The 13,807-nt window shown below is 53.7% G+C and overlaps 4 protein-coding genes across 4 annotated transcripts; all 4 read right to left on the bottom strand.

Annotated features, from left to right (window-relative positions):
• Window positions 1-533: 533 nt before the first annotated feature.
• On the bottom strand, window positions 534-2,144 carry CORC01_10977 (uncharacterized protein; the record flags this gene model as incomplete). The annotated part of the gene is made up of 1 exon (XM_022622604.1): window positions 534-2,144. One exon carries the CDS (start codon window positions 2,142-2,144, stop codon window positions 534-536), a length of 1,611 nt encoding a protein of 536 aa, XP_022470914.1.
• An 888-nt stretch (window positions 2,145-3,032) lies between these two features.
• On the bottom strand, window positions 3,033-5,199 carry CORC01_10978 (calcineurin-like phosphoesterase; the record flags this gene model as incomplete). Its single annotated transcript, XM_022622605.1, has 2 exons — window positions 3,033-4,781; window positions 4,834-5,199. 2 exons carry the CDS (start codon window positions 5,197-5,199, stop codon window positions 3,033-3,035), a joined length of 2,115 nt encoding a protein of 704 aa, XP_022470915.1.
• Window positions 5,200-7,904: 2,705 nt separating this feature from the next.
• On the bottom strand, window positions 7,905-10,864 carry CORC01_10979 (glycosyl hydrolase family 3 N terminal domain-containing protein; the record flags this gene model as incomplete). Its single annotated transcript, XM_022622606.1, has 7 exons — window positions 7,905-7,953; window positions 8,005-8,495; window positions 8,555-9,857; window positions 9,907-10,126; window positions 10,177-10,435; window positions 10,485-10,610; window positions 10,667-10,864. The coding sequence occupies 7 exons, from the start codon at window positions 10,862-10,864 to the stop codon at window positions 7,905-7,907; spliced, it is 2,646 nt and encodes an 881-aa protein (XP_022470916.1).
• Window positions 10,865-12,459: 1,595 nt separating this feature from the next.
• CORC01_10980 (uncharacterized protein) lies at window positions 12,460-13,005 on the bottom strand (the record flags this gene model as incomplete). The annotated part of the gene is made up of 1 exon (XM_022622607.1): window positions 12,460-13,005. A coding segment is annotated over one exon (546 nt), but the record flags the coding sequence as incomplete, so codon positions are not given.
• Window positions 13,006-13,807: the final 802 nt, after the last annotated feature.

The raw sequence follows: 13,807 nt of genomic DNA on the forward strand, positions 1-13,807 counted from the left end.
GACGAATCGGCTGTCATGCCGTACGAATGCGAACACGCAGAAGATCGAACCATTGATATGGGCCGTTCAGATGCCAAGTGCTCTATGCAACGCAAGCAAGACCTTTGGTGCTTCTATGGTGGGACGTGTCTGTATCTAATTCTTGCCCTTTGATCTGATCTCTTCGTTCATCTCAAAAACAAAACTGCTCCTTTTAAAAAATGCAGTATACTTCGCATTTTCGCCCTACGACATGGGCGAGGCGGCTGGGAGACGAAGTCGAAGCACGCAAGTGATCAAGGTTGCATCTACCATAACTGAATGACGGGTGGTGCAACGTAGTGTATATTCTCTAATTAAGCTCGATCGAACCCAGCCATATCCATAACAGGTAGCTCGTGGCAAAGGCAGCATTTCCCAAGTCCAACACGAGCGCGATTGATGGCCCCCGTGTTCCTACACGGATTGACACCATGTCTCATGAGCTTGACTAGAACAGAAAAGAAGTATCCCATGTGAAAAGTACTCGATGCCGAGGTTCAACGATTTGAAAATCATACAGTCGTCTCTTGTTTGACATTGACAGACGTGGCAGTATTGAAGGCCGGTTTCGATGGCAAGGTCGGAATATGCCTTTGCACGATGGTGCAGTTGGCCCCTGTCGCAAAGCGGCTGGCATCTCCACCTTCTATCTTGACGCCTGGATCAGCTTCCTGTACCGAGTTCCTGGCAGCCTGCTTTCGTTTGGCCTTCTTCGTATGATTTGCGTGACTCGGGTTCGGGACATCTGGGTGAAGCTCGATACCAAGCCTATGCATCTTGGCTCTGACCGTCTCGAATCCATTAACAGTGATGGTGCCCTGTGTCCCCGGGAAAAGACGACAAGGTCTCCCACTTTCATACATCGTACTTGGGTCGCGAAGTAAGGTAGGGTCGGTTCTGACGCGCTGCAAACAGGGTGGAGAATAGTCATAGGTTCGCCAGTCGGGGTACGTTCCGGAACAAATCTTGCCTAGTAAAAGTTTCCGCGCAAACTCCTTCGTATGAGGCAACTGTATCCTTGGGCAACCTTTGGCAGCCCAAGCAGCCACCCAGCAAGTCCTCGACTTCATAGGGGGCTTGTTCTGCCGACGTTCAACGAGATACAGGAATTCTATGCTTTTCCTGACACTCTTTTTGGCCCCTGTAATTTTGGGACAGCTGGAAATAGTGTGATTGCGTACGTTGCATATTGGGCAGGCGGAAATGAAGCCGTCGGTATCAACCGGTCCAATGCAGTCCTTAGCCTTGTGGCCTGCTCTGCAACAATTTGCACACATCATGCGTTGGTAGTCTGAGTCACAGACACCACTGAGTTGGTTCTCAGGGCCTCCAGATGTCTGCTGTGCTTGCGAGCTTGGTTCCTCCAGCATTCCTTGTTCTGTCATGGCGGTTGTCTGGCCCAAGATAATTCGCGAGAACAACTTGTCAACGACGCGTCTCAATTGTTTCACCTCCCGCTCGGCGTTTCGGAGTCCTAACGTCTCGTGATGATTCGTAGAGCTCGCTTCGACGCTAACACCGGTACCGGATGTACTCCTTTGAGTGTTGGAGGGAATGGGGTTCGTGGGCAAGGATGATGGCTTTGCAGCAGGAAACGTCATCGAAGCCCAGGCAGAATAGGCCCTTTGAAGACCGCCGCCGTACGAAAGATGGGATTCGAGCAGGTGGCATCCGTGTACGTAGTTGGTCGAGACACTGTGATGCTGGTGGTGGTTGTTCCCACCGGGAGCGGTGAGGTCGGCAATGGTGATCAGATTGCCAGCAACTGTGCCAAACGAACAGCAGGTGGGTGATTGTTTTTCGACAACACATACCACATCGTCGTATACCGTGTCGATGTATTGATCGCCTTCAAGACGACCTTCAAGTTGTAGTCCGAGTCCTTTGACGAGATTCCCAAAGATGCGGTTGCTTCCCCAGTGACCGAATAGCGAAGAGTCGATGACATAGACATTTCCCATGACAAAGTCAACAGTGAGACTCGACGGGAGCCTACCGGCATCATTTGAATCGCAATCGTATACAAGGAATATGTTTGCTGCAGCGTTTGAGACTTTCAGATTCCCATTGTGGGTGAAGATGTCGCCGGCAGCTGGGGTCGGGAGATTGGCGGTTGGGGGCATGGTTTGACAACTTTCAGGCGCCGACCCGATGGCGCGATCGAGTCTGCTTCTTGGGGAATCAAGGATTGAAGATCATGAGGTGGGATAATCTTCGTAAAAAGAATGCCAGGCGTCGGTGCGGAGGAGGTGTTTAAAGTTGGATGAGATGGTGGGTGGGAGGCAAGATGGCACCTTGGAGTTCCACGTTGCGAAGATAGGCAGAACGCAGCTTTCAGACGGTTCAGCTGAAAACAGGAGAGAATAAAAGCAGTTGGTCGACTGTCCTGCTTTGAAAGTGTTTCCGAGCTGTGGAAAGGGCAGGAAGGACCATGAACTGAAAGAGGAAAGTACTGCTTCCTTCCCTGTGTGCCAACATCGTGCCTTCCGGTCTGGGCCGCCAGGCCACTCGCTACCTACCCACTGATCAGCACCTGAGGCATCTGCAATCATGTCGAATCTGATGCAGGGCAGGTGTCGGGGTCGGGGCTGGTGCTGTCTCTGGAATTGCTGGTGCTGGCGAGGAGGGCGGGCAACTGGACGCGTTCCCGATCGAGGATCACATATAGCTGCAGCTCAGGGCATTCTCAAATTCATTGCCTGGGCCAGACGCTAAATCGCGAGGGCTAAATGGGCATCTGGTTCCTCAAAGCCAGCTCATTCCAAAAATATCCATGAAAATGAATTATCGATACAGTGCTCTTTGGTCCGTCATCGTAAGCTATGATACAGGATGGACAAAGACGACGGACCTTTTAATGTAACCCAACGGAACTATCCAGTATCATCCAGTCAAACAGCCAAACCAATGCAAACCCGCTGAATGCTGATCAGATTTCCCCTTTTCGAATGTCCTCCATATTCCGATAATTGTACACGCTTCAGGAATGGGGCAAATAAACCGCTGCCCTTCTACCCTTTATATGCAAGATAGGCCCAAAACAAGACAACCATCCACACAACTCTCCACGTCGAAGCGCCAATCTCGCGGGCCACGCGCCCGATTGTCGTCCTCGATCGTTGGGACGCCGCCTTCCACGTCAACCGCGGCATCCCGGTTCCATAGTCGTCTGGGAAAATTTCGATCCGTGGCGCGCGGTGCTGTGCTCCCCAACCCTGCTTCTTCAACTTGGTCCTCGGCGGCGGCATGGGGGCAGAACCATTGGAGCGGATGGATCCGCTCCTAGTCCGGGATGACGAGCCTGTGAGGAATCGAGAGCCAGACGTTGCCGACGTCGAGTGCATGCTGTAAATGCCGTCATCCTCCACCTTGTCCTTAATAGTCGGCAGTAAGGCACCCTGCGGCTGCTCGTCATGCAGGGCAAAGGGCGTCAAATTGAGGACTGGCACGAGGAACGATCTTATGCTAATCGCAACGATGGTGACAAAGGCAAGCCCGGCATACTTCGCGTATGTCGCGAGCTGGTTCGGAAGCAGGCAAAGGTGAGTTTGCAACGTTTTTGCCGGGGCACCAGGAAGGGGCTTTCCGTTAGTGTCGACCGGGTTGTACAGACTGACCATGAGGAAGCCAGGCGTAGGCACTCCCATGGCCATGCTCATACTCTTGACGGTAATTTCACGAACATTGTCCTTCTCCGGGGAGTGGACGACTTCGCAGTAGTCGTGGTCGTCGCCTGAAAACACCCCAACGATGTTGCCGACGCTCTTCACAAGCTTCACAGACTCGTCCTCGTTCAGCACGTTCTGGTACTGATAACCGCCCGAGACAGAGATTGCGTTTCGATGGTCCATGATAGGTGCTTTCTCCCCCTTCGGTGGCTTCGTAGGGGGCCAATGCTCTCGTTGCGGTCCGCAAGGCGTGCCTGGGTCTCGATATAAGGGAACATGAGTGAGCAGGACCGTGGGAAAGTCGGGACCTTCTTCACCCGGCGCAATAGTTGGCACCTTGACGCCTGCTGTTTCCAACTCCTCCACGATGTGGTCAAGAGCTTCCACTTCTACCTCGCCCCTCCAGAAACGTAGCTCTCGCTCCACGGCTTTCCTCTTGGCGAATCGGACGTCTTTCAAGAAGACGTCTGCTGGCGTGTGGATCGCCTTCAAATCGACCTCGGCTTGCCTCGACGAGACCGCGCTCAGCGACAAGGTATCGACAGAGACGATGGAGTGGTTGCCGATGACATCGACACGGTTCACGTCCCCAAAATATGTGTTGAAGCGATCTCTCACAGACCCCTTGACTTGGTCTCCGAAGCCAAGGTCGTGGTTCCCTGGCAAGCTCGCCACCAACCTGCGCCCTCTCTGCCAGTCGCCGGCATTGGTGCCGCCCAGCCCCCAGCTTTTGACGAAGATATCGCTAAAGCGCCCGTATTCCTTTAACCAGTACTTTTGGCCATAGTGATCGTTCCAGCTCTTGACGTGAACCTTCTCGTTCTTCGGTCGTCGGTTGACAGCCCATTCGGGGTCCTTGAAGTCGCTGTGCCCGGTCTTCCACTCTCGCCCACCGTCAAAGAGGTCGCCCAGAAAGAAGAGGGAGTCGGGCCGCAGCTGCGATTGGAGCTGCCGGTAGCCTCTGCGCATGTAGTTGTCGGTGATCAGGACCGTCAGGTCTTCCAAGGGCCATGGGCGACCGGGGTAGGATTTGGGATCGATGATTTGGGGGTCAGCGACGAGGACGAGGTGATGTGGGCTCGATCCGGCCGGCTACCAGAGAGTTAGCATTGTCGACTTCAGCATAACGCAGCAATTGACGTACCCAGTTCTCCCAGTTGCTCCATTTACATTCTGCAACTCGACTCTTAAAAACCCAGCCCTCGCCCCAGAGGAGCACGAGGAGCCAGAGACACACCAGCAGGTGCGGAAAGCTCAGAAGGCGGCGCGCAGTGAGATTCTGCCTCAGCCGCCTGCCTGCCTGACACATTATGCCGACCGCCAATCGTCGACCGCGGGTTTGCCAAAAGGCCCAAAGTGTTCTCAGTAGTCGGTGTAGGGCCGCGAGCAACGGTCTCAAGCGGGCGCGGAAATCGTCGTCATTGTAGTGTTGGAACGGGAGAGATGCAGACGCGAATGCAGGCTTCTTTGACCCCTTGTAGGCGTAGCCGTTGCTGTAGGGCGGAGCCATTCTGCTGGTGCTAGCCCGGCTGCTGCCGTTCCCCTGCAGCCCGTGTCGGTATCCCTTATTTCCCACTTCCCCTAGGCCCGCTCCGGAATGGATCGGTGCCGCAAACAGACTTGCGTATGCCAATGTTGGTACGCGTGCGTGTCAATGGCTCTTTGGGAGCGCGCGCGCGATCGTCGTTGGTAGCTTCGTTCGGGGAGACAGTTCAAGTGGTGGGCATAATTATGATGGAACCTCTATGGGAACGAAATGTCTGTCATTGAAAGAAACGAGGCAACAATGTGGTTTCCCTGAAAATGTTGTTCGATCAAGTTGGAAGTCAACGTGATTATCATGGAGTATATACACAGATTGATATCTTGTCGCAAATGGGAAAAGTAGAGAAGTTAACGAGTGGCAACAAGCGCAGCAATTCACGAATCACAATGGGATGCGTACAGGATGGCCCCGGCAAACCTAACTGGGTTCCGTATGCCAATGTCCGGCCAGCCCAGCTTAATGCCCCAGGAAAGAGGGTACAGCGCTAGAGCCCCCCGAGACACTGGCACACTGGAAATGGAACGTCCCCCACCTTGATAGCCCCCACCCCTTTCCATTATCTCCTTCGCCTTGGTCAGCTAAGGAAACACGCCCTCGCAAACTCGAAGCATGGACGGATCGCATCGGGTTCCTTGCCATCAGAAAGGAACTTTAGTCGAAGAAGAAACCTTGGCTTCGCACAGGATTTCTAGGAGTCTATCACATATTTCGCCATCGGATTTCGAGGATGGCGTTCAAACGTGCAGTGCCGACTAGGTTACTTGCATCGAGACATCCCGAGTGAGATCGGTAGACAGGGTTTCCAACGCCTTCGGTGCTGGGGCATCTCGAGGCTTCACATCCTTTTCCTTCTCACCAAAAAATATTTCCACAACAATGGGACTATGGTCATGAATTGATTTGGCTTTGTGCGTCATGGGCGCATGAGAAATTGTGGTGTTGCCACGGTGCAAGTGCCGGGGTTCGCCCATGTAACACAGTCAGACGTGTAAATGAAGCCATCACCACCAACATCACGCAGTCACACCTCTCCCACCCTACGACATGTCGATACAGCTCCTTGTTGCGAACCACCAGATAAAAGACCCCAAACGGCTCGTGCCAAGTCCCGACAACGTCCCAGCCGGACCGAGATCTCACTCGTCTCGTCCTCGCAAGTCTCTGAGCGTCCACCTCCACCTCCACGCCCTGCAGACCAGCAGGGGGTGCGCCTGCCGCAGTCTCTCTCCCCGTGACTTTTTACGCAATCCCGCCTAATACACCCGGCTACCGAAACGTTACCTACTGACCTAATGCTACAAAGCTATCACAGGGTGGCAGTTCGACTCGTCTTGTTGCTAGAGTCTCCCGCATTCCAAGTCAAAGGTTCCTGAACACGACTACCCCCTCTTCCCTCCTTCCACACAACCTGACCCTCAGAACGAGATCCACGGTTGCGACATATCACGCGCAACCTCACGCAATCACCGATATGCACCGCCAATTCATAACCGCCAGGGGGGAACAGGGTGTAGCAGTAGCTCAATGACACACCCAACTTCTCTGGCACCGAGCTTTCTCTCCAAGACCTTAGGTACTGGCGACTCTTCGGTCAAAAGGCTTAGAAGTTTCCACCAATGCACCAGCTGGAAGACTACGGAGTCTGTTGCGGGTGGTGTAGGCGTCCACGTGGTATATCTGGGGCACGGTCTCGAGAGCTGGCGAAAAAGGGGGGGGGGGGGGGGGGTGGGGGGGGGGGGGGGGGGGGGGGGGGGTGTTTGGTGGGCATTTTTGGGATAGGGGTGGGGTGGCCTCACGCCCCGGTTCCCCGGGGGGGGGGGGGGGGGGGGGGGGGGGGGGCAGGGGGTGGGGGGCGAGGGGGGGGGTGTGTTGAGGGGGGGCTTTGGCGAGGTGGGGGGAAGGGCCTAGGGCTAACGGAGCGGCGGGGGGAGGGAAGGTTGAGCAAGGACGCGAGACGGGTGAAACCAAGGTTCCCTTCCCCCCGCCTCACGATGCTAGATAAGGTAAAGCAGAGGCTCGGAAGCCCGCGCTCACGAAACCGTTCTAGGAAATATGGAAGAAGCCTCCCGAGGTTCTGGACTGCCGCCGTCTTATATCAACCCGTCGTAAACGGTACTAGCAGAGGTGTGCATACCGTTGGTCATGAACACATCATCAAGCGGACTGGTTCCAAGAATCAGCCTCCCTGTCAAACGGTGGCCTGGAAACGTTCAAGGATGGCATCGGGAAAGGTAGCACGAGACTCGTCTACAAGTTTGTAGCAGCCGAGAGATGGGATGTGACTTCTCAGCTCAGGACGCAATATGGACACGCAATGTGGTCCATCCTTGCCCATTTTGACCTCACCTGTCTTCTCAGGACACCCCGGAGTCTACCCAGAAGCTGATGGGAATACGGCTACTTCATTGTAACTCTCTCTCACTGGTAACAGCCTATCTCGTGCTCTCTCTTCGCATCCGCAAGCTTCGGGTCTTGCTCAAATAGGTAAGTCAGCGATGCCAAAAAGTGTACGTGCAGAACAAATCTTATTCGTTGCCTCGATGGATGGGCATGTTTCCCATACACAAAAGTCTTTCTAAACGACCCCGCAAGGCATTGAACTTAATCAGATAAACAAGAAATGAAAAGAAGATGTGGTACAGCAAGTGTCAAGCAGCATCAAGCCCGAACTAGAAGACCCAATTGAACGACTCTTTGACTTCGAACTGGACGGCGTGTCTTGAGATCAAGTTAGCCTCTTTTCATCAGGGTCAATATTGGACGACTTACTTAATGTCAGCAGATGATGCGCCAATGAGAATCTTGAAGGTACCCTCCTCCGCGATCCACCCCGGAACCGATGTGTCATAGTAGCCTACAGCATACTTGTCGAGGTGAATGTTAAGGTGCTTTGTTTCCCCGGCTTCTAGGAACACCTTCTCAAAAGCGACAAGCTCCTTTTCCGGGCGGGGTAACCTCGACTTGTCATCCCGCACATAGATCTGTACGGCCTCGGAGCCAGGTACTGAGCCAATGTTACTGACGGCGAAGACAACCTCAATCGTTCCCCGAGGCTTTAGTATCTTTGTGCTGATTGATGGACGGCCGTATTCGAAAGTGGTATAGGAAAGACCGTGACCAAATGGGAACAGCGGCTCGATTCTGGCTCGCTCATAGTGGCGGTACCCGATGTACAGACCTTCCCCGTAGTTGACCTTCAGGTTTTCGCCAGGCCAGTTGTTGTAAGCGGGCGTGTCCTGAATGCGTTTCGGGAAAGTCGACTTTCATAAGTGTTAGCACAATTTGCAGAAACGACAAACAAAAGGGGGGCGGGGCTTACTGGGAGCTTCCCACTTGGGGACTTGATGCCGAATAAGACGTCGGAGAGAGCATTGCCGGCCTCTTGTCCCTGGTACCAGCCCTGAATAATGGCTGGAACTTGGTCGACCCAAGGCATAGTCACAGGTGTGCCTGATTGGTTAACGACAACGGTGCGAGGGTTCGCCTTGACCACTGCTTCGATGAGCCGGTCCTGACTACCGTCGGAAGGTAGATCCATCGTCTGCCTATCGTACCCTTCCGACTCCCATTCTGCATCCAGGCCAACGATGACGATTGCTACGTCAGCCGCTGTGGCCGCATCAACGGCCTCCTGGAGGAAGTCAACTTGATCTTCTTCCTTGAACCCGATCCGGCAGCCTCCGTACTTGTGCGTTATGCCGAACTGCTTCTGCTTGGCTACCGGTCGAAGCTCGTTGGTCATGTCCACTTTCAGCTCCACAGGCTTGCCAGCCTCCATCTCAACCTCGACGAGGTAGTCCACAGACCCATCAAACATGGCCTCTCCTTCCTCGGTCCAGTCCCAAAGATCCAGGGCAAGCTGGCCATCGACGTACAACTTGCCGGGCCCAACGCTCATGAAGCTGACCGTATGCTTCCCGGTAGTCTTAGACGTAAGGTAAGTGGTCGCAATCGCTGACCATTCGGGGCCAGTCTCGCCAAGGGGGGCGGAATCCCATAAAAACAGATCAGTATTCACTCGTCTCTGTACAGCAACCACCTCGCCTTCGAACTTATCGCCAGAATACCAATCAATGTTGACACCTGGCTTGCCTGACTTTTCGGTACAATATGGCGATGCGACTGGAAGCCATTTGTAGATGTGACAGCCTTGAGCAAAAGTAACTTCTTGCTCAGAAGTGGCGCGGATACTGTCCAGGGGAAGTGTTCTGTAGTATGGGTTCAAGCTCGCGCTTCCTCCACCACCAGCAATGGCTCGGTTTGCGTTTGGTCCAATGACGGCGACCTTGGTCGTCTTCTGATTCAAAGGAAGAACCGCACCGTCGTTTTTGAGGAGAGTGAGGCCCTCAGCGCCAGCGATGCGAATCAGTCTCCGTGTTGACTCGCGATTATCTTCTTTCTCTGGTAGCTCTGCTGACATTTCATCGCCCTTGAGGCGCTCAACGAGGGTCAGAACGTTCTCAGCGGCGCGGTCGATGTCTTCTTGAGCTACTTTGCCCTCGTTCATGGCCTCAATCACCTTTTCGAAACGCCAATTTGGGGAATACGGGAACTCGACATCGCACCCGGCAATGATAGACTCGGCTGTTGAGTTCGTGCCCCCCCAGTCGGACACGACGGTTCTAAGAGTAAGTCAGTATACTGTTTCCCTCTTGGTTGGACCTGTCTCACCCATCGTAACCCCACTCGCCTCGTAGAATGTCCCTCAGTACAAAGTTGTGCATGTCTGCGTGTACGCCATTCACGAGGTTGTACGAGGACATGAGAGCCCATGGATTCGCTTCTCGTACAGCAATCTCAAACGGCCGTAAGTAAATTTCGCGCAACGGACGCTCTTGTATTAGAGAATCTATTGTCAGCCTGTGTGTCTCTTGCTCGTTGCCAACAAAGTCTATTAAATGTCAGAAAGAGTAAAGTCCTTCGAGGATGCAATGTACAAACGTTTAATAGTTGCGGCCACACCTCTCTCCTGCAAGCCACGGACATACTGAGCAGCCAGTTTACCGGTCAGAAGAGGGTCCTCAGAGAAAGATTCGAAGTTACGCCCTCCCAAGGGATGTCGATGCATGCAGACCGTCGGCGCCAGCAGGATGTTCGCGGATCTTGCTTTAGCCTCGTCGGCCAAATGCTGACCAACCTCGTAGAGCAGTTCCTTGTTCCAGGTTGCCGCCAGTGAGACTCCGCAGGGGAAAAGAGCAGCCTTTCGAAATCAGCTATCCAGTCGAGGACAGTCATCAGCTGTGACTAACCTTGGTTCCGCCGACGAAAATACCACCACGGGCACCGTTAGGTCCATCTGAGGTCTTTACTGACGGTATGTTTTTGGATGGAATAGATTTTGTTCTCCAGAAATCTGCCGCTGTAAGCAGCGAGACCTACAAACTATTAATGGGAACTCTCTGCTTCGAAGCGATTGTCATATTTGCCGTACCTTCTCCTCCAACGTAAGCTGATCCAACTTCTTCCTTGCCGCAACTCTGGTGTCTTTCAAGAGTTGCTGGACCTTTTGTTGGGGGCTATACGGCGGAGAAAACACCGTGTTTGGCGTCGAGTTCCTCGTCTCGGTTTCGGGTGGAGAGAGAGGTGCGTCGACATCGCGCCCAGCTCGGCTGTCTGTCAAAGTGCTCATTTTGACGAACGTCCCAAATGCCCCATACAATTCCCAGGGTGGCGTCTTTCTTCTTCGTCAAATGATATTTGCAAAGGTAAAACCCTGGAGCAAAGCAAGTTTTGATGGAGCACGTCGGCTGGGAGTGGGGGTGCTTCTGTAATGATAGTCGTATTCGTCCGAAGAGAGGCTAACCAATTTCAGGACACAAAAGAGTCTCAAAAGCCTCCAGAATGGCCTCTAGAAGATCCCTCTCTCTTTGAGAAGCCAAGTTTCGAATGGTTTGGTAGGTCTTGCGGCTACAGGACAGACCGTACGTCAAGTAGAAGAATGGTGATGGATGCATGTGAGATTTATATGAGACTCGAGGGGGGGCAGCCGACTGCAGACGCGGATGCTCACATGAGTCCGACATTTATCCGTCTAAATGAAAGACGATCACTGGAAATGAGGCATTATGGGCCTAGTTGCAGAGGGAAGGAAAGGAAAAGGACTAATAGCAAGGGTCACGGAAGGGGTGAGCAACAAAGTACAAAACGGCGGGAATTCGAAGAGTTGAGCGGGCGTATGGGGGACTAGTGCGTCTAAACGGAGAGGGACTTTCCCACGTGCGGCTACGAAACGGAAGCTTCAATGACAACTTGTCGGATGTTTGTGGGTAATCCTCCGTCCGGCATCGATAGGAAACGGAAAGTCCGGTGGTGCATGGCAACATTGGCAGCCGGGATGGGGAGATTTCTCACCACCCCGGACAGGCGAGTTGGTGTCAAGATATCTGCGAGTAAAGAATACCGCAAAGCCGCCGACAACAACGGCAGTGGGGATTTGCAGCGTTCCAAGTCGTGTCACTTGACTTCATGACCAGCCGATGCTCTGCGTTCCCCCGTCATGCTGCTGTGCCATGCCAAACTATACCTATCCAAGGGCGCTCTCCGTACTTATTATCTGGTACTCTCTGGGCGTTACGGGCTCCTCGGTAAGAACGGACCGTTCGAGCGGTGGACGCAAGGTAGGTCGATGGGGATGCAGTTGGAGTTATTTGGGGAGTGCATTGTGTCAGTGGACAAATGACTGCAAGAAAACGAACGGCCAAGTCGGGGAGAATTGGGGTTACGCTACCTACCTATTTTGCTTCACGTCAGCTTTCTCAAGGGGCGTGAGGATAGGGGCAGCATTCCTGCAACATCAGTTGAGCCGAAGAAGGCAAGGCGGTGACCGGCAAATAGAAAGCTGGTGAATTAGCAGGCACCCGAGTCTCGTAATGACATGGTGCTATCGATCTCGTCAGCCTTCGGTGCATCGCTGCCGAAAGTTGCGTTCCGTCTGGTTGCATACGCATTGTCAAGGTTGTTAAACAACTCACAAAACCATGGCAAGAAAGCGAGATGCAATGAGAAACCGGCTGCCCAGCGTTTGGAAACTAAGATCTTAGCTCACGATCCCAGCCAGGACCTGGTTTCATCCTACATGAAGCTTCTCATGAGCGCTTAGAAGGGGCTCCCGGCAGATCGGAAGTTGTCGCCGCGTGGTCAGGGAATCCAGGGACGACGGACAGACTGGCCTTCGTTGCACTCTTCCGGGGAACCTGCAAGCCAATGTCCTGTAGCATTAGATCATTAGGGAGAACCCACCAGTGATCCAGACGGAGCAGCGGAATTGGCAACGTCCCCCATTGGCCATTCCGTGGACCCTGTTGAAAGAAACCCCAACCGTGCGATTGGGAGCATGGGGGGCCAGTCCGACGACCCCGGTTTTGGTGGAGGGGCTTGGCTTGTCATCATCGTCTCAGATGATGGACAAGTACAATACCCAGTGATTTTCCGGTCCCGCAAGGGATCGACAACCTGAGCTTGTCGGCAATGAGAGATATAAAAGGCTGCATGCGGCTGCTTCGAATTTTGCTCAGTGGCAACAATGTTTGGCGAAGAAGCATCCAGTAGGATAAGGCGGACAAGAGCCTGCATGGCTGATGGCAAGATATCGAGATCCGGGGGGACCTGAGGTCTGAACCTCGGGAATCGATGGTAAGGGACCCGAACAACGGCTTGACGGCCCGCCTTGCCCCTGAGCAAGGCAGATTGGCTAGCTGGGAAGACAAAATGGCATGTCGAGACTGGGGGAGGTGGGGACCGGATTTCGAGTCCCGGCAGAATGGCGTTTGGGTCTCTGCTTCAAATTTGTCCCGCTGACAGATCCCTGATCGGCTGGTTGCTTGCGGCTACTCCTGGGAAGCTTCCCTATTGGTGCCGGATTGTTCGCCATAGTCGCAGGTGGTCGAGCTCGGACGGGCTCGCGCTGATATACGACCTCTGCCTTGTTAATTTGAGAGCGTCGTGATTGATCCCAAGAGAGCGACTGCAATTATACGTCGCAAGCTGTGGGCTGTTATCAGGAGCAGCCATCATTGAACCGTGGCCTCCCGATACTTCTGCTGTCGATGTGAAATGTAAGCCCGGCAGGGGATGCGGGAAATCATCTTCCCATGAACCGGAAACCGAGCGAGATGGCTTTGTTATCTAGCCTGAGGATCCCGGTTCGGAAGACGCCCGTTGACATAGACGACGGTTGGAATTGAAGAGGATTGCGTCGGTTCAAGAACTGCATTGTGTGCCTCGGCGATAGATCGAGGCGGGCTTCAGTAATGAGCTGTTCAGACAATACCTGGGTGCGGTGCATGGCTACGTTGCAGCCACACCTTGGTGAGTTGAGCCGCGTACCAGTCCGTCCACTTGGGTTAAGAGTTTAAACGACGACGATTCGCACCGCCGACAATAGACTTTACGCATTTTTTGTTCAGTCCAGTACCGTCCTGGTTCGTTTGCCGATGTCAAAATGGCCGTTCGTCTCATGTACGAATAGTGCGACTATGGACGGAATGGCGATGTGACCTGTCAAGACTCCATTTCCACTGGGACGTGACATATGTGAATTGATGAGAGCCAGAGCTTGGCGTGAAGGGTCCGA

The sequence above is a fragment of the Colletotrichum orchidophilum genome, assembly GCF_001831195.1.
Source record: "Colletotrichum orchidophilum strain IMI 309357 chromosome Unknown Scaffold_113.1, whole genome shotgun sequence".
Classification (NCBI taxonomy): domain Eukaryota; kingdom Fungi; phylum Ascomycota; class Sordariomycetes; order Glomerellales; family Glomerellaceae; genus Colletotrichum; species Colletotrichum orchidophilum.